Genomic DNA, 26,865 nt, shown 5'->3' on the forward strand with positions numbered 1-26,865 from the left:
GTTGTCCGGGTTCAGAGCTGAACCCGGACATACCTCCATTTTCACCCCGACAGCCCCCCTGACATCAGCATCGGAGCAGTTCATGCTCCGATGCTCTCCTTTGCCCTGCGCTAAATCGTGCAGGGCAAAGGCATTTTTGTGGAGATCTGGTGATGTACCGGGGCTCTCCATGAGGCTGCCAGGAAGCCCGGTGACGTCACCGGCACTGATGGGCGGGATTTAGAGCTGCCCTAGCCAGTAAAGCCGTCACCGAACACACTGTCGGGCGGAAGTTTCAGCCCGGCAGTGTGTTATTGAAAACAAAAGAGACCTTGCCCTGCGCGATTTAGCACAGGACAAGGGAGCGCATCGGAACATGAGATGCTCCGATGCTAGCCTCAGGGGGGTTGAAATAAGGGTATGTACAGGTTCAGCTCTGAACCTGGACAACCCCTTTAAAAGGGGATGTTTCACTTCAGCAAATCGTATTTAATATGTAGTAGAAGTTACTACAAGGCATTTACTAATGTATTGTTATTATCCATATTGCTTCCTTTGCTGGCTGGATTAGTTTTTCCATCACATTATACACTGCTCGTTTCCATGGTTACGACCACCTTGCAATCCAACAGTGGTGGTCGTGCTCGCACAGTATAGGAAAAAGCGCCGGCCTCTCTGGTGGCTGGGACTGAACGTATAGTAGACTGCTGCTTTTTCCTATCGTGTGCAAGCACGGCCACCACTGCTGGATTAATGGGTTGCCATAACCATGGAAATGAGCAATGCATAATGTGATGGAAAAATTAATCCAGCAAAGGAGGCAATATGTATAATAATAATAATAATAATAATAATACATTAGTAAGTGACTTGTGTTAACTTCCTCTATATGATGAATGCTATTTGTGAAGTGAGACAATCCCTTTAAAGGATATGGACACCTTTGTAAAAAAACAAACAAAAAAAAAACCTGACAGTCTGCTTCAAACTGCAGACATAACCCCTTCCATGCCATGGTCCTTAGGGACCGCTGTATGGAAGGGGCTAACCATCAGGCTGCTGCTCTGCTGTGGCAGCGGCCTGATGCAGTGGCAGTAACCCCCCCCCCCATTCTCCTCTCTAGGATGGCCATCACAATTCTCTCCCATCCCCCCTCCCCACCCAGCACAAACAGGTCACCCCCAGCCCTAAGGGGTAACCATCGGGCTGCTCTTCCCCCTCTCCTCAGGATAGTCGAGCAGTGTGGCACAAGTCTAGCCCCCTATTCAGGATGGCAGAGCGACACAAGCTCCCCCCCCCCCCCCCCATTCAGGATGGCAGAGCATCAGCTGGGCAGAGTGTTAGCTGTAATGTACAGTTGACACTCTTCTTGAAACGGCTGACATCTGTGCTGGCACCGATGTCGGCCGTTTTACCCCTTCAATGCAGCGGTCCTTAGGGACTGCTGTATGGAGGGGCTAAGCATCGGGCCGCTGCTCTGCTGTGGCAGCGGCTCGATGCTTGAAGGGTAAACTGAGGGAGGGAGCTTCCTCCCCCATCGGGCCGCTGCACTGCTGTGGCAGTGTCCTGATGGTTACCATGACAACCGGACGACTTCACAGGCATCCGGCTTGCCATGGTATGTCTAAGCCTGATCAGGCTCCTGCTAAAAGCAGGAGCCTGATCAGGCTTAGGCCTCATGCACACGACAGTTTCTTTTTATTGGTCCGCAAAACGGGGTTCCGTTGTTCCGTGATCCGTTTCCGGGTATCTTAATTTATTTTTGGAGGACCACCAGACATAAAGGAATGTAAAAAAAAGTCTAAGACAGGTTTGCCATGCAAATGATAGGAAAAAAACGGAAGCGGATGACATTCTTGTGTGCCTCCGCGTTTTTTAGCGGTCTCATTGACTTGAATGGGTCCGCGAACCGTTTTCTGCGAAAATAATAGGACAGGTTATATTTTTTTGACGGACTGGAACCACGGATCACGGACGCGGATGGCAAACGGTGCATTAGCCGAGTTTTGAACGGACCCATTGAAAATCAATGAGTCCGCAGAAAATCACGAAAAACGGCGCAACGGACAAGGAATAAAACAACGGTCGTGTGCATGAGGCCTAACTGTGAATGACAATACACTGCATTACACTATACAGTGTATTGTAGAGGCATCAGACCCACTGCATCTTCAAGAACCAAGTGGGTCTGGGTCAAAAAAGTGTGTAAAAAAAAAAAAAAAAAAGGCAAAAAAAAAGTAAACAAAAATCTAACTTCTTCCTATCTGCACATATTAGTTAAAAATGTAAAAAATAAAAAACACTAAACATTTTTGGTATCGCCGAGTCCGTAATGACCTGCTCTATAAAAATATCACATGAGCTAATCTATCTGGTGAACGCCGTGAAAAAAATAATATAAAAACCGTGCCAAAAAATCTATTTTTTATTACCTTACAACACAAAAAGTGTAATACTAACCAATCAAAAAGTCCCATGTGCCCCAAAATAGTACCAAACAGTCACCTCATCCCACAAAAAATGAGACCATACATAAGACAATTGCCCAAAAAATAAAAAAAAATGTGTTTCAGAAAATGGAAACACAAAACTATGATTTTTTTTCGAAAAGCCTTTTATTGTGCAAAATAAAAAAAAAAAAAGCACATATTAGGCATCGCTGTGTCCGTAACAACCTGCTGTATAAAAATAGCATGTGATCCAACCTGTCTGGTGAACGCTGTAAAAAAAAAAAAAAGTCCCAAAAAAGCCATTTTTTTATCACCTTACATCACAAAAAGTGTAATACCAAGCGATCAAAAAGTCATATGTGCCCCAAAATGGTACCAATCAAACCATCATCTCATCCCACAAAAAAATTAGACCCTACCTAAGACAAATCGGCCAATTTTTCTTTTTAAATTACTTTCAGAAAATGGAAACACAAAAACATGATTTTTTGAAAACACATTTTTATTGTGTAAATCCAAAATAAAATTAAAAAAAATAGACATATTCAGTATCGCCGCGTCGTTACTACCTGCTCTATAAAATAGTACATTATCTACTCTGTCAGGTGAACATTGTAAAAAACAAAAAATAAAAACTGTGCCAGAACAGACATTTTTTGGTTTACCTTGCCTCACAAAAAGAGTATATATATATATATATATATATATATATTATATATATACACACACACACACAGCGAGGGGAATGGTTTGCGTGTGCTGCTGGGCTGATTTGCAGCCAGGTGGGGTCAAATACCGGACTGGGTTTTAATTGCCGGTCTGGGTTTTTGGCAGCACCTGGCTGTCCTTAAATAGGCAGCTGGGCTCAGCAGCAGGATCTCTGTGTTGGGATCTGAGGCTTGGTGCCAGGTTGGAGGGCTGAGATCCATGAGCCGAGGAAACAGGCCCCCTAAAGCCTGCCGTGGACTGCTGGAGTCAGAACTGACATCAAGGTGACTTGTTTTATATGAACTTTCCATTGTGTGTGAAGTAAACACCAAGACTGCAAAGTAACGCATTGTTTTGTGCATTTGCCTCAAGTGTGAATAAACACTGAAGTTTTGCGTTAAGAACTTGCCTTTTGCCTCTGTACTGCGTCCGCTTACCCCATCTACCAGAGCGAAACCCCACAATACACACACACAATGCACAACTAACTATAGCAAAAGATTTATATACTGCAGGAATAACCCTAAAATATAACAATGGCAGCACATCAGGCCAAATATCAATATGGAGGTGCAGGCCAATGGATCCGGCAACAAATCCAGGACAATATAACAATTTGAAAAAAATGGCAGCACTCTCACAAAAAATGAGTGAAAAGAAAAACACTTTATTCACCCCTGTGGTCCCAACTAGGGATGAGCGAACTTGTGTTTCAAGTTTGGCGTACAAGGTTCAGGTTATGTAAGAATTCAGTTATGGGTTTGCTACCATGGGCCATAACTAAGGGTTCATTCACACGTCCGCATAATGGGTCCGCATCCATTCCGCAAGAACATGTCCTATTCTTGTCCGCAGCCACGGACAAGAATGGGCATTTCTATCATAGTGCTGGCCATGTGCGGTCCGCAAAATGTGGAACGCAAACGGCCGGTGTCCGTGTTTGACAGATCCGCAATTTGCGGACCGCAAAACAGTTACGGACGTGTGAATGGACCTTTAACATAACGGAATTCTTAGACAACCTGAGCCTTGTACGCCAAACTTGAAACTCAAAGTTCAGTCAACATTAGTCGCAACGTTTTAGCTCATACCTTGAAAAAAGGATCTGTGAATGAGCTGAAAACATTGCTACCACAGGAGTGACTAAAGTGTGGACATTTTTTTCTTTTTATTTATATATATATATATATATATATATATATATATATATATAATATGTCATTTATCAACTAAGGGCAGTTTTCCTTTGCACTAGTTTTGATAAATCTCCCCCACTGTGTACTTATATGTATACATGGCATTGTGTATAGTCACACTGTACTAATCTGTGTGGGAAAAGTGACCGCTCACAATACTGTATTCAGAAGAGAGTGCAGGTAGTGAGAGCTGTCAGTAATGAGATCTATATCCTGCTTATAACGCCTGGTTTTGACTGTAGATCGCTGCACTAACGTTACCAGCAGAAATATCTATTGTGTCTACATAAAATGGACTTTCTTCAGAATGGAAAGTGAGGAATAGATCTTCTGATTACAGGCTGTAGCATACTGTGGATACTCGTGGATTGGAATGAAATGTTACTACCAAGTCACTTGGTAGTTACATTAGATTATATGTGAGTGGCTGCTAGCTGTGCTGTGTAACAGGATGTTGGGGCGGGGCAGCAGAGCTGTGCTGTGTAACAGGATGTGGGAATACCCACAGAGCCTGATGAGACATCTGAACAATGAGTGAATCTCATAGAAGAGCCTTTCTGAGGGCATGTGAAGCAAAGCTGATAGCAGTAAACAAACAAGTGCAATTTTATTATGTGCTACGGTAAGATATGGGGTTATTGATTTTTGTTGTGGTACAATCTCCCTTTTTAAATATTGTGTTTGTAAAGCACAGATAGCTACGACTAAGGTGTTTTTCTTAACTACATATGTTTGACTTTGGATCATACTGGATTTTCTATGCTTCAATAAAGAAGATCGGTGGAATTTCTCTTTCTCCTTTAGGTATTATTGATGTTGCGTGTAATCTCATAAAAGAAAGTGCACTAACCAGTTTCTTGGTATCACAAATAATATTGGGGTCACTGCACCGCACGTAGAGCTCTGGTTCCCCTCCCGGCATTCCAACAGGGGCACCTTGGAAAAATCAGGACAACATATCGCTTTACATTTCTCAGAACATGTCAACTGACCACATGGTATTTTCTTATATTACCTGGAAGTGTGTACCATGGCGGTAACCGGATGGACTTCTTCAGGAACGTCAGTTCTGGGTGATAAAATCTAAATGTTTGGTCAACAACATGCGGCTGGGGTTCCACGCTCACTTGAAGAATGGCAATTGGTTTTCCATCTGATGCCTTAAAGGAAACCTATTGCAAACAAAGATAATGAACTATGTCAGGGAGACGCCATTGCTCCTGGACAACAAATCTGTCGAGTTATACAGTGATCTGAAAATGGGGTGTTTTTGGAAACCTCCCTCCCCACTTTGCCAAACCTGTAACGGGAAGCTTACTTATCTGCTTCCAGGTGTTGGCTCTCTACTCCTTCCCTTCCTGGCTTGCGATGCTCTGCTGGGCAACCTCGCTGAAAATTTCTGGTTTGACATGACTTAAGGGGAGCTGGTCACGGCCGCGGCCAGTGATTGGCTGCAGGCGGCGTCAAAGCGGATCTTTTCAGCAAGGGAGCCTAGCCTGGAGGAGAAGGAGCGGGGGACTCAGCGCCAAGAATCAGATAAGTAAGCTTCCTTTTACAGGTTTGGTTCAAACCACCCCCTACACACATTTGCACAACCCCTTTAAGTCTAGCAGTACTGGCTGACAATCGATGTTGGGACTGATATAGCGGCCATATTGGTTGTCACCCAGCTTTTTTTATAACAAAAATTGAAAATATATAGAGATATGACAGGAACTGTCCAGTATATTTTACCTTAATACGTTTAGAAGACATGGTGTTTGTCTTGTACTGGGATGATCGGTCTGAGTCTTTTGTTAAACTGGTGGCATCAGGACTCTGCATCTACAAGAAAAATCCATGTAAAGCATGATAATCACCCACGAGCTTCGAATTTTTAGATTTAGTGTCTAATATTATACCATAGGTACTGCGTAGTTATATTATAAATTTAGGGCAATGATGGCTAACCTCCGGTACTCCAGCTGTGGTGAAACTACAACTCCCAGCATGCTCCATTCATTTCTATGGAGTTCTGAGAATAGCCCAGCAAGTGTACATCTTGGAAGTTGTAGTTTTACCACAGCTGGAGTTCCGGAGGTTAGTCATCACAGACTTGTGTAGATTTTAGTTCTGACACATAGACCTGCACAGATCCACCAAAATTATTAAGAGACAAGCGCCTCCTAATACACTGCTCAAAAAAATAAAGGGAACACTTAAACAACACAATGTAACTCCAAGTCAATCACACTTCTGTGAAATCAAACTGTCCACTTAGGAAGCAACACTGAGTGACAATTTCACATGCTGTTGTGCAAATGGGATGGACAAAAGGTGGAAATTATAGGCAATTAGCAAGACACCCCCAATAAAGGAGTGGTTCTGCAGGTGGTGACCACAGACCACTTCTCAGTTCCTATGCTTCCTGGCTGATGTTTTGGTCACTTTTGAATGCTGGCGGTGCTTTCACTCTAGTGGTAGCATGAGACGGAGTCTACAACCCACACAAGTGGCTCAGGTAGTGCAGCTTATCCAGGATGGCACATCAATGCGAGCTGTGGCAAGAAGGTTTGCTGTGTCTGTCAGCGTAGTGTCCAGAGCATGGAGGCGCTACCAGGAGACAGGCCAGTACATCAGGAGACGTGGAGGAGGCCGTAGGAGGGCAACAACCCAGCAGCAGGACTGCTACCTCCGCCTTTGTGCAAGGAGGAACAGGAGGAGCACTGCCAGAGCCCTGCAAAATGACCTCTAGCAGGCCACAAATGTGCATGTGTCTGCTCAAACGGCCAGAAACAGACTCCAACTCCGTGCAGGACGTTTGGCATTTGCCAGAGAACACCAAGATTGGCAAATTCGCCACTGGCGCCCTGTGCTCTTCACAGATGAAAGCAGGTTCATACTGAGCACATGTGACAGACGTGACAGAGTCTGGAGACGCATTAGAGAATGTTCTGCTGCCTGCAACATCCTCCAGCATGACCGGTTTGGCATTGGGTCAGTAATGGTGTAGGGTGGCATTTCTTTGGAGGGCCGCACAGCCCTCCATGTGCTCGCCAGAGGTAGCTTGACTGCCATTAGGTACCGAGATGAGATCCTCAGACCCCTTGTGAGACCATATGCTGGTGCGGTTGGCCCTGGGTTCCTCCTAATGCAAGACAATGCTAGACCTCATGTGGCTGGAGTGTGTCAACAGTTCCTGCAAGACGAAGGCATTGATGCTACGGACTGGCCCGCCCGTTCCCCAGACCTGAATCCAATTGAGCACATCTGGGACATCATGTCTCGCTCTATCCACCAACGTCACGTTGCACCACAGACTGTCCAGGAGTTGGCAGATGCTTTAGTCCAGGTCTGGGAGGAGATCCCTCAGGAGACCGTCCGCCACCTCATCAGGAGCATGCACAGGCGTTGTAGGGAGGTCATACAGGCACGTGGAGGCCACACGCACTACTGAGCCTCATTTTGACTTGTTTTAAGGACATTACATCAAAGTTGGATCAGCCTGTAGTGTGTTTTTCCACTTTAATTTTGAGGGTGACTCCAAATCCAGACCTCCACGGGTTAAAAAATTTGATTTCCATTTTTTTATTTTTGTGTGATTTTGTTGTCAGCACATTCAACTATGTAAAGAACAAAGTATTTCAGAAGAATATTTAATTAATTCAGATCTAGGATGTGTTATTTTTGTGTTCCCTTTATTTTTTTGAGCAGTGTATTATGGTGCATCTGAAGAGAGCAGGGAATAAAGTAAGACATTCAGATTAATAAAACTCCCCCCCAGGATCCTGTTTATGATTATTTTGTGTCGGGTGGTTATTCCAGAGATATTGCGCATGTCAGATCACCTGGCAGTATAAAAAGGCTATACAAAAGAAAAGGGCTGGGCACTCACTATATCTAGTAGCCGTGGTGCTTTATTAATTAGAATCAATTATTATAGTATTAAAAACACATATTCTAACACACATTCATACACATCAATAATAGTATCTAAAATATAAATATAATCACTGTAACACAATGGTAAAAGGACCTATTTGATATATATAAGAGTCAGATATGATCAGTAATTCGCATATGACCAATAATCCGCATATATGGAGGACGAAAACAGTCCAAAACTATCCGAATGTTCAGTCCAATATCAGAAGTGTGCCATATACAAAAAGGACGGATGAAATAGTTGATCCGATATCCTGAGATCTTTTACAGAGACGAATAGTCCTGAATTCAAATATTCGCACAGTTCAAAGTAACAGCGTTAATTTCCAAATGGATAATGTGTCAGTTGTATTATAGTCTACTCACATAATAAATGTACTTAGGCGGCTCAGATCAGCAATCCGCGGCGTCCCGCGTAATAGTCAGGGTATGATCTCCGCTTGTACGTGTGAGCCACAACTTCACAATGGAATAGTCTTTGATAACTCCTAGTAGGTTTCACAGAGAGTTTTCAACAAGCTGTTTTTCAATTGAACAATCAAAGTTCCTCACTTACTGGCGCCAGTAGTATCTTTGTATTCCACAGCTCTGCAGATATACGTTCCACCTTCAATTTATTTTCTCCAAGAAGGGGCGAAGCTGCAAAGGTTGGTGGTCCTTAGGTCCAGTCGGGGGGTCCAGTACCAGACGCGTTTCGGGGCTCTTAGTGGCCCCTTCCTCAGTGGTTGACCTCCCCTCCCTAATGTCTCTCCTTTTATAGAGGACTTCAGTAATTAATCCAACTTGGAAATGAGCCAAGTATTCCTCAAATTCTGAAATGGATCGGGTTCTCCTCAAAATCTGTGGTGGATCTCAATATTGGGATCTCTTCGAATGAATCAATATTAGATACACCAAAATATCCTCCATACTCCTTTCCATAGTTTTCATTAGATATGTATAGATCTGGATTGTATATATCAAAGATACACCAAATATAAAGTAACCGCTTATGCGGTATTGATGCGTCTTTGTTGCATTTTTTGTTGCATTTATATTCAAAACGATCCAGATTTCATAACTGTGTAGATCCCTCATATACATATCTATAAAAATATATAAATATCAAATAGGTCACCATCGTGTCAGGCTATGTTATATAGCCTTATTACAATAAGCTGGAGATTTTGAAAAAAAAACAAAAAAAAAACGCATGGTCTCCAAAAAACGCATATGCGGTTTTGATGCGTTTTCAATGCGTTTTTTCTAAAAAAAACAGTAAAACATGTTATATAATGCATAAATAACATCAAATTCCCAAAAAATACACGCAAATATCCCATAAAAACATGTAAAATATATAATAGTGAATGTATGAAGATTGGTATTTCCGTACTCATGTTTAAGGAAAAACTGGTTAACTAAAACCATTTAATATAAAAAAGTTATAAAAAGTATTTATAAAAAATATTTATAAAAAACCTCCATGTCAGGTTCCTAAGAGGTAGTCCTAAATTACATTTCATACTTATATATAAACAAACCTCTTGTAATGGCGTTCTATTTCAAATTCAGATCTTATTGTAGTATATTGGGGGGAGCGTCAGCGGCAGAGAGGGACCGACCACCTTAAATATGGTACGGTCACTAGTCGGCCGATGGCGCTCTCCCCTATAGAAAGCCAAACAATTCAAATTCAGAATTTAATCCCATTGGGAGTAATGTGTCAAATTCAAAAATTTTTTGAGTTTCTGCTCTTGACATCTTGGCTATGTGATCACCTCCTCTCCAATCTCTCTGTATCTTTTCCAGGGCTGCAAACTTAAGGCCTGAGGGATCCTGATGATGTGCATCTTTAAAATGGCTTGAGAGGGAGTGATTTTCGAAGCCCTTTTTGATTTTACTAATATGTTCCGCTATCCTTTTCTTAAGTAATCTCTTTGTTCTCCCGATATATTGTAGTTTACAGGGACATTCAATGACATATATAACGTCACTTGTATCACAGGACAAAAACTCTTTAATCTTGTGTCTAAATCCGTTTGAGGTAGAGACAATCTCCATTGTTTTTTTAGGGAAGGATGTTGATTTACAATTATTACATTGTCCACACCTAAAAAAACCTGTGATGTCGGCCCATTTTTGTAACGTTTGGGCTCCTTTTTTAGGTTTAACTGTTGGCGCTATTTTAAGGCCCAAATTTGGAGCTTTTGTGAATGATACAAGTGGAAATTCTGGCATCATGCTCCCAATGATTTTGTCCTTCCGGACCATATGGCAGTATTTCTTGATGATCTTGCGAATCTTTCCATATTGCTCATTATATGGCAAGATCATCCTAATCTGTTCATCCCCTTTCCCTTTTTGGAGTAAAGTATTGTCATCAAAGAAAGAGCTCCTGTCCATATTATGGACCTTATCAATAGTTTCATCTAGCACTTTTAGAGGGTACTTCTTTACTAGGAATTTTGTTGTTTCATTTTGGTTGCTTCCTCCTCAAATTGTTGATCTGTTGTACAATTTCTTTTTATCCTTCTAAACTGTCCTTGAGGAATATTGAGGAGCCATTTTGGAAGATGACAACTATTATACAGTATGAAACTATTACGAGCTGTTGGTTTAACAAAAGTACTACATTTCATTTTTGTATCCTCTATCTGAATCTGTAAATCTAAAAACTCAATTTTCATTTGGCTAGTCATGGAGGTAAATTTTAGGTTAAAATTATTATTATTAATATCCATTAAAAATTGATCCAGATTTTGTTGGCCTGTCTGCCAGACAAAGAATATATCGTCAATATATCTCTGCCAGAGCACCAGGTCTGTCCCCAGTCTGGGAGTGATGATGGACTCCTCCCAGTAAGCCATAAATAAATTGGCGTAACTGGGGGCAAACCTGGTGCCCATGGCAGTACCCCTGGTCTGTAGGTAAAATTGACCATTAAAATTAAAATAATTATGTTTAAGGATAAAATCAATCCCATTGATGATAAAGTCAATTTGTGCATTAGGGAGAGCCCCATCTTTGAGGAGCATATCTCTTATTGCATCTTTCCCCTGTTCATGATCAATTACTGTGTACAGAGACTGTACATCCAAGGTACCCATTCTCCAATTTGATTTGACATCTAAGTTTTCTACTATCTTTATAATTTGGGTCGTATCTTTTGTGTACGATGGTGTCATTTTAACCTTGGGCTGAAGTAATGTGTCAATATATTGGGACAAATTGGCAGTTAGTGACCCAACTGGGAGGAGTCCATCATCACTCCCAGACTGGGGACAGACCTGGTGCTCTGGCAGAGATATATTGACGATATATTCTTTGTCTGGCAGACAGGCCAACAAAATCTGGATCAATTTTTAATGGATATTAATAATAATAATTTTAACCTAAAATTTACCTCCATGACTAGCCAAATGAAAATTGAGTTTTTAGATTTACAGATTCAGATAGAGGATACAAAAATGAAATGTAGTACTTTTGTTAAACCAACAGCTCGTAATAGTTTCATACTGTATAATAGTTGTCATCTTCCAAAATGGCTCCTCAATATTCCTCAAGGACAGTTTAGAAGGATAAAAAGAAATTGTACAACAGATCAACAATTTGAGGAGGAAGCAACCAAAATGAAACAACAATTCCTAGTAAAGAAGTACCCTCTAAAAGTGCTAGATGAAACTATTGATAAGGTCCGTAATATGGACAGGAGCTCTTTCTTTGATGAGAATACTTTACTCCAAAAAGGGAAAGGGGATGAACAGATTAGGATGATCTTGCCATATAATGAGCAATATGGAAAGATTCGCAAGATCATCAAGAAATACTGGCATATGGTCCGGAAGGACAAAATCATTGGGAGCATGATGCCAGAATTTCCACTTGTATCATTCACAAAAGCTCCAAATTTGGGCCTTAAAATAGCGCCAACAGTTAAACCTAAAAAAGGAGCCCAAACGTTACAAAAATGGGCCGACATCACAGGTTTTTTTAGGTGTGGACAATGTAATAATTGTAAATCAACATCCTTCCCTAAAAAAACAATGATTAAAGAGTTTTTGTCCTGTGATACAAGTGACGTTATATATGTCATTGAATGTCCCTGTAAACTACAATATATCGGGAGAACAAAGAGATTACTTAAGAAAAGGATAGCGGAACATATTAGTAAAATCAAAAAGGGCTTCGAAAATCACTCCCTCTCAAGCCATTTTAAAGATGCACATCATCAGGATCCCTCAGGCCTTAAGTTTGCAGCCCTGGAAAAGATACAGAGAGATTGGAGAGGAGGTGATCACATAGCCAAGATGTCAAGAGCAGAAACTCAAAAAATTTTTGAATTTGACACATTACTCCCAATGGGATTAAATTCTGAATTTGAATTGTTTGGCTTTCTATAGGGGAGAGCGCCATCGGCCGACTAGTGACCGTACCATATTTAAGGTGGTCGGTCCCTCTCTGCCGCTGACGCTCCCCCCAATATACTACAATAAGATCTGAATTTGAAATAGAACGCCATTACAAGAGGTTTGTTTATATATAAGTATGAAATGTAATTTAGGACTACCTCTTAGGAACCTGACATGGAGGTTTTTTATAAATATTTTTTATAAATACTTTTTATAACTTTTTTATATTAAATGGTTTTAGTTAACCAGTTTTTCCTTAAACATGAGTACGGAAATACCAATCTTCATACATTCACTATTATATATTTTACATGTTTTTATGGGATATTTGCGTGTATTTTTTGGGAATTTGATGTTATTTATGCATTATATAACATGTTTTACTGTTTTTTTTAGAAAAAACGCATTGAAAACGCATCAAAACCGCATATGCGTTTTTTGGAGACCATGCGTTTTTTTTTTTTTTTTGTTTTTTTTTAAAATCTCCAGCTTATTGTAATAAGGCTATATAACATAGCCTGACACGATGGTGACCTATTTGATATTTATATATTTTTATAGATATGTATATGAGGGATCTACACAGTTATGAAATCTGGATCGTTTTGAATATAAATGCAACAAAAAATGCAACAAAGACGCATCAATACCGCATAAGCGGTTACTTTATATTTGGTGTATCTTTGATATATACAATCCAGATCTATACATATCTAATGAAAACTATGGAAAGGAGTATGGAGGATATTTTGGTGTATCTAATATTGATTCATTCGAAGAGATCCCAATATTGAGATCCACCACAGATTTTGAGGAGAACCCGATCCATTTCAGAATTTGAGGAATACTTGGCTCATTTCCAAGTTGGATTAATTACTGAAGTCCTCTATAAAAGGAGAGACATTAGGGAGGGGAGGTCAACCACTGAGGAAGGGGCCACTAAGAGCCCCGAAACGCGTCTAGTACTGGACCCCCCGACTGGACCTAAGGACCACCAACCTTTGCAGCTTCGCCCCTTCTTGGAGAAAATAAATTGAAGGTGGAACGTATATCTGCAGAGCTGTGGAATACAAAGATACTACTGGCGCCAGTAAGTGAGGAACTTTGATTGTTCAATTGAAAAACAGCTTGTTGAAAACTCTCTGTGAAACCTACTAGGAGTTATCAAAGACTATTCCATTGTGAAGTTGTGGCTCACACGTACAAGCGGAGATCATACCCTGACTATTACGCGGGACGCCGCGGATTGCTGATCTGAGCCGCCTAAGTACATTTATTATGTGAGTAGACTATAATACAACTGACACATTATCCATTTGGAAATTAACGCTGTTACTTTGAACTGTGCGAATATTTGAATTCAGGACTATTCGTCTATGTAAAAGATCTCAGGATATCGGATCAACTATTTCATCCGTCCTTTTTGTATATGGCACACTTCTGATATTGGACTGAACATTCGGATAGTTTTGGACTGTTTTCGTCCTCCATATATGCGGATTATTGGTCATATGCGAATTACTGATCATATCTGACTCTTATATATATCAAATAGGTCCTTTTACCATTGTGTTACAGTGATTATATTTATATTTTAGATACTATTATTGATGTGTATGAATGTGTGTTAGAATATGTGTTTTTAATATTATAATAATTGATTCTAATTAATAAAGCACCACGGCTACTAGATATAGTGAGTGCCCAGCCCTTTTCTTTTGTATAATTTTTTGCTTGTTAGATTGGGTGAATCTGCGGGCTGTGAGCACCCATCCGGGTTTTTCCATACAGTAGTGCGACCCATTATCTGTGAGTATAAAAAGGCTAATGGTGATATCACTCAGCGACTACCAGACTGGCCATTTCAAGAAATAATTGATCAAAAGCGAGATCTCAAAAGCTTTGGGTGTGGGATGATAGCAGATAAAACTCCAGTGAGAACAGAAGCAAAACTCTTGCATTGTTAGATTGCTGTAGAGTAGCAGATGTTATAGTTTTCAGAGGGTGAAGCATAAGACAAACCAAAGAGACTAAGCCCAACGCCTATGTTGGTAAGTGGCTATTGGAGGCTTCAGCTTATCCCAGCCATTAGCTGTAACCTGTAGAGAAATCTGGCAGTGAGTGTTCAAATTTTCTGCAGCGCCACCACAGGGGAAATTAAGCATTACACAGTACCCTTGTCTGTGAAGTGCAGGACAGGCCCCTTTAGTGCAAGAGAAGCTCTTGCAACTGGTCTCTCTAGCCAAATGATGAGGATCTTGAACATAGGACCTGTCTAACTCAGATTTCCCTAGCAGGGCACCCATTATGGGTTTCCTAAGGTAGACAACCTTTTAAGCAAATGCTTTCACACTGGCCACTAAGGAAGGGTAAATACAATTGGTAAATGTATAACCTGAAATTTTTTTAGAAACAACAAATATCATTCAGAAGCTCACCTGCAATAAAGAGGTTTGATCCATGCAGAAAGTTTGGTATTTGAATGGAATATAGACGGTCTCCTTGGGTCGGAGGTATAGCTGGGAGGTATCGCTCTGCTGCTGAACATGAAACATATTTTCCTCTATTGGCGTCGTTGTGTTTGTCAGCTCTTTAAAATGTCTCCACTCCTGAGTATCCACAATCACCCTGGAAAGTTACAGAGAAGCCTTCAACACTACAGTCTACATCAGCTAAACGGATGATGATGTCATGCCAGGGTAATAATCTCAATTCATTTTGATTCACTGTTCATCTCTGGATTAGACTAGGCTGTCAATACAAATCAATAGAACCTTGCTAGATACTTAAAGAGGTTGTCCCACAAAAAATATTTCACAGTTTTTAAACCAGGACCCATATCTGAATACTTTTTCTTCTGGTGAGTTGTGCTACCATGAATATTCATTCTGCAACACCATTTGGTTGTGTGTAATCTACAGCATTCTTTGTGGGTCCATTTCTTAAAGAGGACCCGTCACCTCTCCTGACATGCCTGTTTTAAAAGCTTCATGCATCCCCCATGTAATACCAATTCTGGAACATCTATTCTTATGTCTGTATGCTGTGCCATCCCTTTATTATTTCTACTAGAAGTTATGAATGAATTGCTAGCAGTCTGCAGTAAGGGTACAGAGGGGAGGTAACACAGTGTAAAAATGGCAGCACTGATTGGATAAAGTGAGTCTGTGCAGGGACACTCCCCCAACTGGTTACCACCCCTCTGTGCCCTTACTGCAGACTGCTAGCAATTCATTCATAACTTTTAGTACAATTAATAAAGGAATGGAACAACATAGAGCCATAAGAATAGAGGCTCCAGAATTGTTATTACACAGAGAATGCATGAAGCTATTAAAACAGGCATGTCAGGAGTGGTGAAAGGTCCTCTTTAAAGGCACCAGCCATGTTCTGCCTACTGTAGATCAATGTGTGTGTAAGAGATGGCACTTAATAATATAGCCTTTGTTGATATTCTGCACCATTTTGTATATTTTATAAGGTCTGCCCCGTTGTTGGCCAAGTCTTTTGTGCTCTCCACAAAATGACTGCTGTTCAAGGGTCACGTGACCAGGCAAGTCAGTCAGCCTTCTCCATTTAAATACACTGCACCTGCACTGTTGGGAGTAGTGCATTTGAATGGAGGAGACTAAAGATGTGTCTGGTCACATGACCCTCCATCAGCGGCCATCCTATGGGCAGGACAGCACAGAAGGTTTGTCCAAAAAGGGGGGACATGGCTTATGAAATTTAGCAAGCAGCACAGAATATCAACAAAGACTATATAAGTAAGTGCTATAGAGTCATTGTACGTACACACTGGTAAAGAGTAGCCAAAAAGTGACCAAGCCCTTTAATACATCTTTACATCAGTCCGACCTTTCAATCCCAAATGATACCATATAGACCAGAGAAAAAAATGTAACAGGCTGAAGAGAAGAGGAACCTAAGCTCTGGCACTTAGATCTTTGGTTTCTCTTTTCTTCTGCCTGACACGTCTTCTCCTCTAGTCAAAATGGCGTTGGTCGGGAAATACTTGCCAACAGCACGTCTTCTCCCACCCAGGGAAGTGGTCCACAAAGATTGGAGTGTCAAAGCCAGGGAGAAGAAGATGTCCACTGAGAACAGAGGTCTCCTCCTCCTTCCTACTCTGTAACTTTATGTGGTCCACACTTGCACCTCATGGCTGTGGTTAGAAAAGCTTTCACTTTGCGATACCACTTATAGGTCATGGTGGAAAATTTAGGGGGAAGAATACTGACTTGTTACAACGGTGGCATCTTATTACAGGACCACGCTAGAATTCAGTGAGATCTTTAGAACTAGACATTCTTTCAAAATGTATCTATACGTACACTGTATGCTAGGACCTGGATTTTATACACCTGTGGCAATGGGACACCTAAACTCAATGGTGTGTCCCAATACTTTTCTACATATGGTGTATCTTATAGCCCCGATGGCTGCCACCTACTCTACCACATACCATGTAATGGCCCACATCCTTCATTATGAGGTTGATTATTAGCAGTGCATACAGTTTATTACATATTAGATAATACAAATGGCATCCTATACATTACAGGTTGTACCTGAGGTCTGGATGATCAATCTCAATAGATACTGTGTACTGGATGTTATAAGGGTTTTTAAGTTGAAATTCAAAGAATTCTGCAGTGCCCAGCGTAGCATAGACAGTGTAATTTGAGGTAATAGCCTGATTCAGCATACTTGAGATACATTCGGCTTTGGTGTGTTCCCGGTATGCTTCAATGATCTGCAAATCTCTAGTGTGCTGAGTGCGCTGCTCATGTTGAGACTGGAAACAAAAAAAAAAAAAAAAAAGAGAAAAAACAGCTCAACAGGAATGTCTCATACAACAAAAAGTATAAAACAATAACAAATTATATCCCGTCATTTATCACATTTACTTTTAAGTTTGGAAGGTATCCATTCTGCCGCCCTGATGTGAGGTAAACCTCACTGGCTAACCCTGTGGTAACTGTTGGCCATTTTGGATGTCAAACAGGTTGAAATAAAAAAAAAAAAAAAAAAAAAAAAAAAAAAAAAAAAGCAGATAAACAACTAGGGGAAGATTCAGAATCATACAACTGGAGGGTTTCCTAACATAAATGAAACTGATGCCTCCAACGTACAGTGGTCCCTCAATTTACAATAATAATTGGTTCCAGGACGACCATTGTAAGTTGAAACCATTGTAACTTGAGACCATAATTCAATGGAAAATTGGGCATTGGTTCCAAAGCCACAAAATATCATCTCAAGATGATCCCAAGAAAATGAAGATTTAAGAAAAATAATAATCAAAAACTGGTAACTAAGATAAAGAAAGTCCTTACATATAACCAACAGGAAGAGATAATGGGAGCTAGTGAATCACTTTCCACAATGAGGACAGCAGCTTCTTCACCATTCTGTGTAGCACACAGCGGACCAGTAAAAAAAAATGGAGCTGCCTTGACCTGATGGAGCAGCTCATCCTGCCACTGACAGAGGGCAGTACAGGACATGTAGTACCGCACTGTACTGTAGAGAGGCGCTACTAGACAGCCAATACAGGTGTTTTAACAGAGAAATGGCCATGTCTCCATGATTGGCCCAGGAAAGACCAATGTAAGTTGAAAATATTGTATCCAGAGGCTATTGTTTCTTGAGGACTACCGTATATCACTATACAGGCATAAAATGGTATAAGTCATCATCAAACTCCCACTGCTTTGTTGAGTTTTGTGGGGGGTTTTGCCTAGTGCTCCCACCCGTACCCCATGCCCATGATCCAGGACCCTCTGGGGCCAAATATGCAAATTCACCACTGGTTTGCCAAAGCAGGGGCTACCTGAAGTCTTCACTCAAGACAAAGTGATTTTCTTCCCTCTGATGCTGTCCACTCACTGAGGCTAGATCTGTGTGTTCCCGCAAGTACTTGGTTTATATGCAGTAACATAGTGACAGGTCCGCTTTATAAGTGCATTTTTTACAATCCAATTTTGTTTGAAAGGTCCCCCAACAATAAGTCAACCATAGCATGTCCCCCTGTCCAAGCCCTAGAGATCTGTTCTAATCTGTGGGTGATCCTGAGAGAAGTTTCCAAACAGCACCACCACAGGGGAAATGAAGAATAGTATAGATCCCACCAGTGTCAGACTGGGGTACCTAGGGCCACCAGTAAAATTTATTTTCGGAGCCCACCGTATGGATACATTCAAATATTACCAGCAGCAAGCTGCTACCAGATGATTGATTATAGGGGTTCCTGCAGCAGCTCTGAGAAGGTAGGTCCTGGAGAAGAGGATACTGGCAGCTTTCCTCTATACCTAGAAGTCATCTCAGCTCTGAGAAGGTAGGTCCTGGAGAAGAGGATACTGGCAGCTTTCCTCTATACCAGGAAGTCATCTCAGCTGTGATTGTGTCTATAATAATAAACTGAGGAGTTTCTTTAATAATCTATCACGTTTTTTTTATATGAACATAGGCTGGTTGAGGTGCTGCACATTGAATCTATGTATGTAGTGCAGTAAGTCTACTGTGTTATGTGCCACTTGTGCAGGGGGTGGGAGTCTAGGGGCCCACCTTGCTCAGGGATTCACCTGTACCCCTGTGGGCCAATCTGAGCCTGGATCCCACTGATATCAATGGGCTGTCTTTGTAATGCTCAGATGTGCTGGGTCCTCCAAAGTGAGATACTCTTTGTAGATGACAGTGGCTAACAGAGGAGGGTCCTTCTATAAAATTGGGATTCCCCATTAAACTATGTGACAATTAGGAGTGTGATTCTCCAGTTTTCTGCACCCCTTCCCTGGATATTTTGTACTAGGCCCATGCACGGGTGCTGGATAGAAGATAGTATACACTGTACATAAATCAAAGCTTGCTGGCAGTGCTTAGTGCTCAATATCCATTAATATATTTGTCAGGGCAGCTAAGAAATGTACCATAATTAATACATAAGAAATGATCCACTAATTTCTACAAAGCCTCATAATGTATTCTGATGGAAAATTGATTTATCCACAGTAAATTGCTGCAAACTTTTTACATACAGATGGGTCGGGTGTGGGCCAAAAAGGAAGAATTCATCCTGACACCACAACAACCAGTCGTCAGCGTTTTCAGACTGAAATGTAAAAATTTACCAAGCTCATATTTTACTTTTCTGCTTAATATCTAAAACACGTTATCTGGTCAGAGACTAAACAGAAAAATAAGGTAAAATTCTTTTAATTTGCATTAGCAGGTCCATAATTATCAGCTAGGTGCGCTATTATCAGCTACTCTGGATTATTGGATGGCCATTGAAAAATATATAAAACTGACTTGCAAGGGTAAAAAATCTTCAAAAAGAAAGTGTGCCCCCATCCCCAAAAATAAAATAAAAAATAGTATTTATTATAGAGAAAATGCCTAGGCAGATGTTAGGCCATACTATGTCACTATATGCCATTTCAGGTGGAAGCCATAGAAAATGAACTTTTGCATGGCTCTATAGCGAAAGTAGCTACAGTATGACATTTGACAAAGTAATGGCGCCTACTGTAATGGTGACTACTATACAATAATATAATAATGCCCATATGTAGATATTAAGTTGAAAAAAAGGGGGTTGCCAAAACACTTGGCATAAAAACACTAGGCAAAGATGGTAAAATGCTTGCCAGCAGGCAAGAATTTGCCAGGACAATACCACAAACTGGCCCATTGCAAGGAGGGTCCCCACCCCCCCAAAATGGCATTTTGTAGGTTGACCACAATCTTTTGAAGGCTTTCCCAGGCTGTCCCTGGGGTAGCGCTTTACTTTTTACATACATGTTAGTAATGTGGGGATTCACTCTGGTAGTTAGGACTAGCAGATGCAGTATAGAGGCAAAGTACACAGTTCTTGAATCAAACAGCGGTGTTTATTCACACATTGCTGTATAACAAATGCAGATAAGGTGTATCACAAAACGCAGGTGGCTTGGTGTTTGTTCACACACAAGGAAAGTCCATAAATAAAAGTCACCTTTTCTCCTAGGTGTTAATTCACACCCTGTTAGCAGTTCAGCCTCATCAAGTCCATAGGCGGCCTGTTCGCCTTTAGAGGGGCCTGAGTCCTCCAGCCCAGCTCAAACCTCAAATCCCAGCACAGTCCTCAGTTCACAGCACACAGACTCCTGAGCTCCACTGTCAGAGGGAGGTAAATCCACCACACCTGGCAGTGCTGGCTGGTTTTTATGCCTGGCAAAACCCAGCCTGGAACATAGGGAGTAGTCACCCACCCAGCACTTTGACTACTCCCAGTAAGAGCCGTCCCGGATCCGCTATGACAGCCATGCTAAATTTCAAGGTGTCAGTTAGCAATAGCTGCTGCTGACACATAAAATACCGGCTCTTACTTCACCGAGGCCAGGAACTTCGGTGACACATACCTTCCATCTACGATGATTCCAGGTATCTTCTTACAACCCTGAGGGGGTGAACACCTTCCATACAGTATACCCGGGACAGCGCATTCGCGTTCCCCTGCAATTGGCCTGCCCTGTGTTCCACAGAGAACTTATAGTTCTGTAAGTACAGGAACCACCTGGTGACTCGGGCATTTCTCTCTTTGGCCTGGCTCATCCACTTGAGAGGGGAGTGGTCAGTCACCAGGCGGAACTTTCTCCCCAACAAATAGTAGCGGAGAGACTCGAGTGCCCACTTGATAGCCAGGCACTCTCTCTCCACTATACAATACCTGGTTTCGGCTGGGATGAGCTTGCGGCTTAAAAAGACAACGGAATGCTCCTCCCTGTTGACTTCATGAGAGAGTACAGCACCGAGGCCTACTTCGGAGGCATCTGTCTGTACCACGAACTCCCTATTGAAGTCGGATGTCACCAAAACCGGTGACCCGCACAGGGCCGACTTCAAAGTGGAAAAAGCCTCTTCCGCCCGCTCATCCCAGCGAACCATCACTGATTTTCGTCCCATCAAGAGCTGTGTCAAGGGTGCAGCTATAGTGGCAAAGTGGGGAACAAATCTCATGTAATAGCCTATCATTCCTAGGAACGACTTTACTTGTTTAGTGGCGACAGGTTGGGGCCAATTTCTTATCGCCCCTATTTTGTTTACTTGGGGTTTGATCACTCCACGCCCAATGACATACCCCAGTAATTTTGTCTCCTCTAACCCTATTGCGCATTTTTTGGGGTTTGCGGTTAGTGCAGCTTTTCGAAGGGAGTCTATTACAGCCTGCACTTTGGGCAGGTGACTTTCCCAGTCGGGACTGTGGAAATATCGTCCAGGTAAGCCGAAGCGCACCGATGATGTGGTCGCAGCACAATGTCCATTAGCCTTTGGAAAGAGGCGGGGGCGCCATGCAGACCAAAGGGTAACACCTTATACTGGTACAGCCCCTCCGGTGTGATGAAGGCCATTTTCTCTTTGGCAGCCTCCGTTAAGGGTACCTGCCAGTACCCTTTGGTAAGGTCCAAAACAGAAAAATACAGTGCTTGTCCTAACCTCAATCAGCTCGTCTACCCGGGGCATGGGATACGCGTCGAACTTAGATACCTCATTTAATTTTTGAAAATCGTTACAAAACCGCAACGTCCCATCCGGTTTGGAAATCAGTACTATAGGGCTGGCCCACTCACTTCTAGACTTCTCAATGACGTCTAGTTGCAGCATTAGTTGTACTTCTTCAGAGATGGCCTGTCGCCAGGCCTCGGGTACCAGGTATGGTTTCAACCGGATTTTGGCCTGAGCTCAGTGACAATGTCATGCTGGATTATGGAAGTGTGTCCAGGGAGGTCTGAGAACACATCCGTGTTCCTGCTGACGAACTCCCTGGCATCCTAAGTCTGTTTAGAGGAGAGGCTGTCAGCAATCTTCACTGTGGCAACCGCTTCCCTTACATCAGACTTAGGGTCTGGAACCTCTCCCCCTAGAAAACTCGGCCACGGGCTATCATCAGTACTGGTCTCCCTATCCTTCCACGGTTTGAGTAAATTCACATGGTACACCTGCTCCGGCTTCCACCTCCCTGGCTGGTGTACCTAGTAGTTTACTTCTCCAATCTTTTCGAGTACCTCGTAGGGTCCCTGCCACCTAGCCAGTAACTTACTGTACTGTCGGTACCAGAACCAAAACCGGGTTAAAGATCCGGACCAGAGCCTGACGATTATGCACCTGACTTTGAGCTCGCTGAGCTGCCTCCATATGTTCCTTTACCAGCAGCAACACGGTTTCCATACGTTCCTGCATCTGGGTGACTTTTATATGGTGTGGGTTGTTGCTCCCACGACTCTTTGGCTATGTCCAACAGACCACGTGGATGTCTGCCATATAGTGGTTCAAAGGGGGAGAACCCAGTAGAGGCCTGGGGCACTTCTCGGACTGTGAACATAAGATATGGCAGAAGGAGGTCCCAGCCCTTTCCATCCTTAGCTACTACTCGTTTTAACATTGTTTTTAACATTTGATTAAACCTTTCTACTAGGCCGTCAGTTTGCGGGTGATAGACGGATGTCCATATCTGTTTGATATTCAGCAACTTACAGAGCTCCCGCATGATTTTGGACATAAAAAGAGTCCCCTGGTCAGTCAGAACCTCTTTGGGTATCCCCACTCGGGAAAACATCTCCATTAACTCTTTTGCTATGAGTTTGGCTGATGTATGTCGCAGTGGCACCGCCTCCGGGTACCGAGTGGCGTAGTCCAGGACGACCAAGATGTGTTGGTGCCCCCTAGCGGACTTCGGTACTGGGCCTACGAGATCCATAGCAATTCTCTCAAATGGTACCTCCATAATCGGGAGGGGCACTAAGGGACTGCGGAACAGGGGGGCTAGTGGTTTCGCAGGTCGGGCAAGACTTACAAAAGTCATCCACCTCTCTAAAGACACTGGGCCAGTAAATCAGTTGTAGTATCCGGTCCTGTGTCTTCTGCAGTGCCAAATGACCCCCGGGAACATGTTGGTGAGCTAACTCTAACACGAGTTTTCGATAGGCCCCGGGCACCACCAACTGTTCAACAGGTTCACACCGCAGCTGGTTTACCCGATATAGCATATTCTGGTGGACCACAAAACGGGGAAACATCGACTCGGCCCCAGGTTGTTGGGGTACACCATCAAGTATTACCACATTCTCCCAGGCCTGAGATAGGGTTGGGTCTCGGCGTTGGGCTGTACCGAAATTCTCCCCAGAGACGTTGAGGTCTGCCAACCCAGGATCCGGTGGCAACTCCTCCACATCTCCCACCATTACCCTACGCAGGGTTGTTTCCCCCTCTTCCACCGAAGTTGCGGTCACCCCTACTGCTGGCCCTGCGGTCTCAGGTTCCCAGGGTTCTGGCCGTTCCCCTGAACAAGGCCAATCTCCTGGGCTTATTCCTGTCTCAGGGGTATCCTTAACTCTCACATCTGTCCATAGGGCAGGGAAACCTGGAAAGTCTCTCCCTATTATGAGTTCATAGTGGAGATTTGTAGCGACTGCCACTTCGTGGGTCCACCTGCCGGCCACCGTGGTTAGAGACACCAGCACGGTGGGGTAGTCTTTCAAGTCTCCATGAATGCACATCACCCCAACTTTCCGGGCAGTATACTCAGCAGACCGCACGAGGGTAGCCCTTACCAGTATCACCAAGCTCCCTGAGTCCAGCAGCGCCTCCACTTGAGTGTCTCCATCTTCCACCTGGCACAAGTGTTCTAGAGCCTCCAGGGTAAACTGTGGTACCAGTTTCCTAGCATATAGCGATTGTCGGTAACCACAATTAGTGTCCATGGGCTCAACCAGATGAGGACACTCAACCCTGGTGTGGCCAGGTTCCAGACACTGCCAGCAGATTAACTGGTTCCAGCCCATAGGGGGAACCTCCCAGGGGAGTTTCATTGGCTCATACCGGTGGGCCTGGGGTGGGGAGTTCTGGAGTTTGCATGCCCTCCTCCCAAAAGAACCCCCTTGAGATTCTTCGTGGCCTCATAGCGTTCCACAGGTCCACCATTTCCAGGAGATACCTGGCCGATCCAGTGCTGGCGAGGGGGTGGCAGCGCCCTCCAGAATATGTCAGCCAATAATCTATCCAGCATAGCCGTGGGACTCAGCACATCAGGCTGTAGCCACTATTGCAAAAGGTGGAGTAAGTCATAATACTGGGGTCTTGCGGGCTCAGCCGGAATAAACCCCCACTGATGTACCCGCTGGGCCCGGACCAACACATTCACCCCCAGTCTTGCCAAAATCTCACCCTTTACCTTCGGGTAGTCGGCCGCTTGATCGTCCGGCAAGTCGAAATACACCCGTTGGGACTCTGATGCCAGAAAAAGGAGCGACGACCTCAGCCCACTGGTCTTGGGGCAGCTTTTCCCTGGTGGCCACTTTCTTGTACATCGCCAGGTAGGTTTCAATGTCGTCTGCGGGTGTCATTTTAGGGATCGCTGCACAGACTGCTTTCTGGGCATCATGGATGCTTGGGGTTGCTCCTGCTGTCTGCAAAGCCATCACGTGTTGTAGCAGCAACTGGATGGTCTCTTGCTGCTGCTTATTAGCCTCCTGTTGGTGCAGGTTGGTCTCTCGCTGCTGCAAATTAGCCTCCATGAGGGCCTTCACAACAGCCTCCATTTTGTCGTGGGGCACAGGTTGAAATACAGCTGGTTTGATCTACGACATACAACTGTGCCCAAAAATGCAAACCCAAAAATATATTGGCGTTCACGCCAGCCTCACTGCGCTTGCACGCATCCTCCACCAATTGTGGGGATTCACTCTGGTAGTTAGGACTAGCGGATACAGTATAGAGGCAAAGTACACAGTTCTTGAATCAAACAGCAGTGTTTATTCACACATTGGTGTATAACAAAATGCAGATAAGGTGCAAAACGCAGGTGGCTTGGTGTTTGTTCCCACACAAGGAAAGTCCATAAAAAATAAAAGTCACCTTTTTTCCTGGGTGTTAATTCACACCCTGTTAGCAGTTCAGCCTCATCAAGTCCATAGGCGGCCTGTTCGCCTTTAGAGGGGCCTGAGTCCTCCAGCCAGGCTCAAACCTCAAATCCCAGCACAGCCCTCAGCTCACAGCACACAGACTCCTGAGCTCCACTGTTAGAGGGAGGTAAATCCCCCACACCTGGCAGTGTGGCTGGTTTTTATGCCTGGCAAAACCCGGCCTGGAACATGGGGAGTAGTCACCCACCCAGAACTTTGACTACTCCCAGTAAGGGTCCTTGTACACGTCCGTATGTATTTTGCGGATCCACAAATTGTGGATCCGCAAAACACGGACACTGGCAATGTGCGTTCCGCATTTTGCGGACCGCACATCGCCGGCACTCTCATAGAAAATGCCTTTTCTTGTCCGCATTTGCGGACAAGAATAGGACATGTTCTATTTTTTTGCGGATCCGGAAGTGCGGATCTGCAAATGCGAATAGTATATTCCGGCCCCATTGAAAATGAATGGGTCCGCACCTGTTCCGCAAAATTGCGGAACGGATGTGGACGTGTGAATGGACCCTAATTGCCATCCCGGATCAGCTATGACAGCCATGCTAAATCTCAAGGTTTCAGTTAGCAATAGCTGCTGCTGACACATAAAATACCAGCTCTTACTTCACAGAGGCCAGGAACCTCGGTGACACATACCTTCCATCCACGATGATTCCAGGTACCTTCTTACAGTAAGTATGTGATAAGTTTATTATACCTAGTGCAGGGGTGTAGCTAAAGGCTCATGGGCCCTGGTGCAAGAGTTCAGCTTGGGCCCCCTTCCCTCAGTGCTTTGTGGCCAGAGGCAGGGAAGCACATAGCCTTCATGCTACCTGAGGCAAAAATTTAACCGGACCCAAGCCCCCCTCCCCCAATGCCAAATTCTTGACCTAATCCCTTTCCTCCAGCCAGAGGTGTAACTTGACCATCAAACATTTTCTATGATACCGGTGTCTTTTTATGCAGCACAATGGTCTTTGGGCCCCCTCAGGCTCCTGGGCCCTGTAGTGACTGCTACCTCTGCACCCCCTATAGCTACGCCCCTGCCTAGTGCATGGACTAATGGATGGTGCATGACACAAGCGTTACAAGAGCACAGATGAGAGAATCCGGGCATCCTGCACCGGGCAGAACATTGTGTATCAGTCTTGTCCACAGTGTAATGTGTATGTCTCTTCCAGGTCCAAAAGGTCATACAAAGCATCAATATGGACAAAAGAAAATGGGAGTCTGTCTGTGATAGAAGGACACAAAGATTCATGCGTTCCTCTTC

At 43.4% G+C, this 26,865-nt stretch overlaps 1 protein-coding gene across 3 annotated transcripts in view; it reads right to left on the reverse strand.

The window, feature by feature from the left end:
* The window catches only part of NPHP4 (nephrocystin 4), a 323,852-nt gene that overhangs the window by 33,895 nt on the left and 263,092 nt on the right, over positions 1-26,865 (reverse strand). For all 3 annotated transcript variants that reach the window (XM_040429459.1, XM_040429453.1, XM_040429446.1), the window contains exons 21-25: positions 17,220-17,446; positions 15,087-15,276; positions 6,068-6,157; positions 5,349-5,505; positions 5,184-5,269 (exon numbers count right to left, since the gene is read on the reverse strand). In XM_040429459.1, coding sequence (XP_040285393.1) covers positions 5,184-5,269; positions 5,349-5,505; positions 6,068-6,157; positions 15,087-15,276; positions 17,220-17,446 — 750 coding nt within the window. The remainder of the gene's footprint in view (positions 1-5,183; positions 5,270-5,348; positions 5,506-6,067; positions 6,158-15,086; positions 15,277-17,219; positions 17,447-26,865) is intronic.

Source organism: Bufo bufo, chromosome 1, assembly GCF_905171765.1.
Source record: "Bufo bufo chromosome 1, aBufBuf1.1, whole genome shotgun sequence".
Lineage (NCBI taxonomy): Eukaryota > Metazoa > Chordata > Amphibia > Anura > Bufonidae > Bufo > Bufo bufo.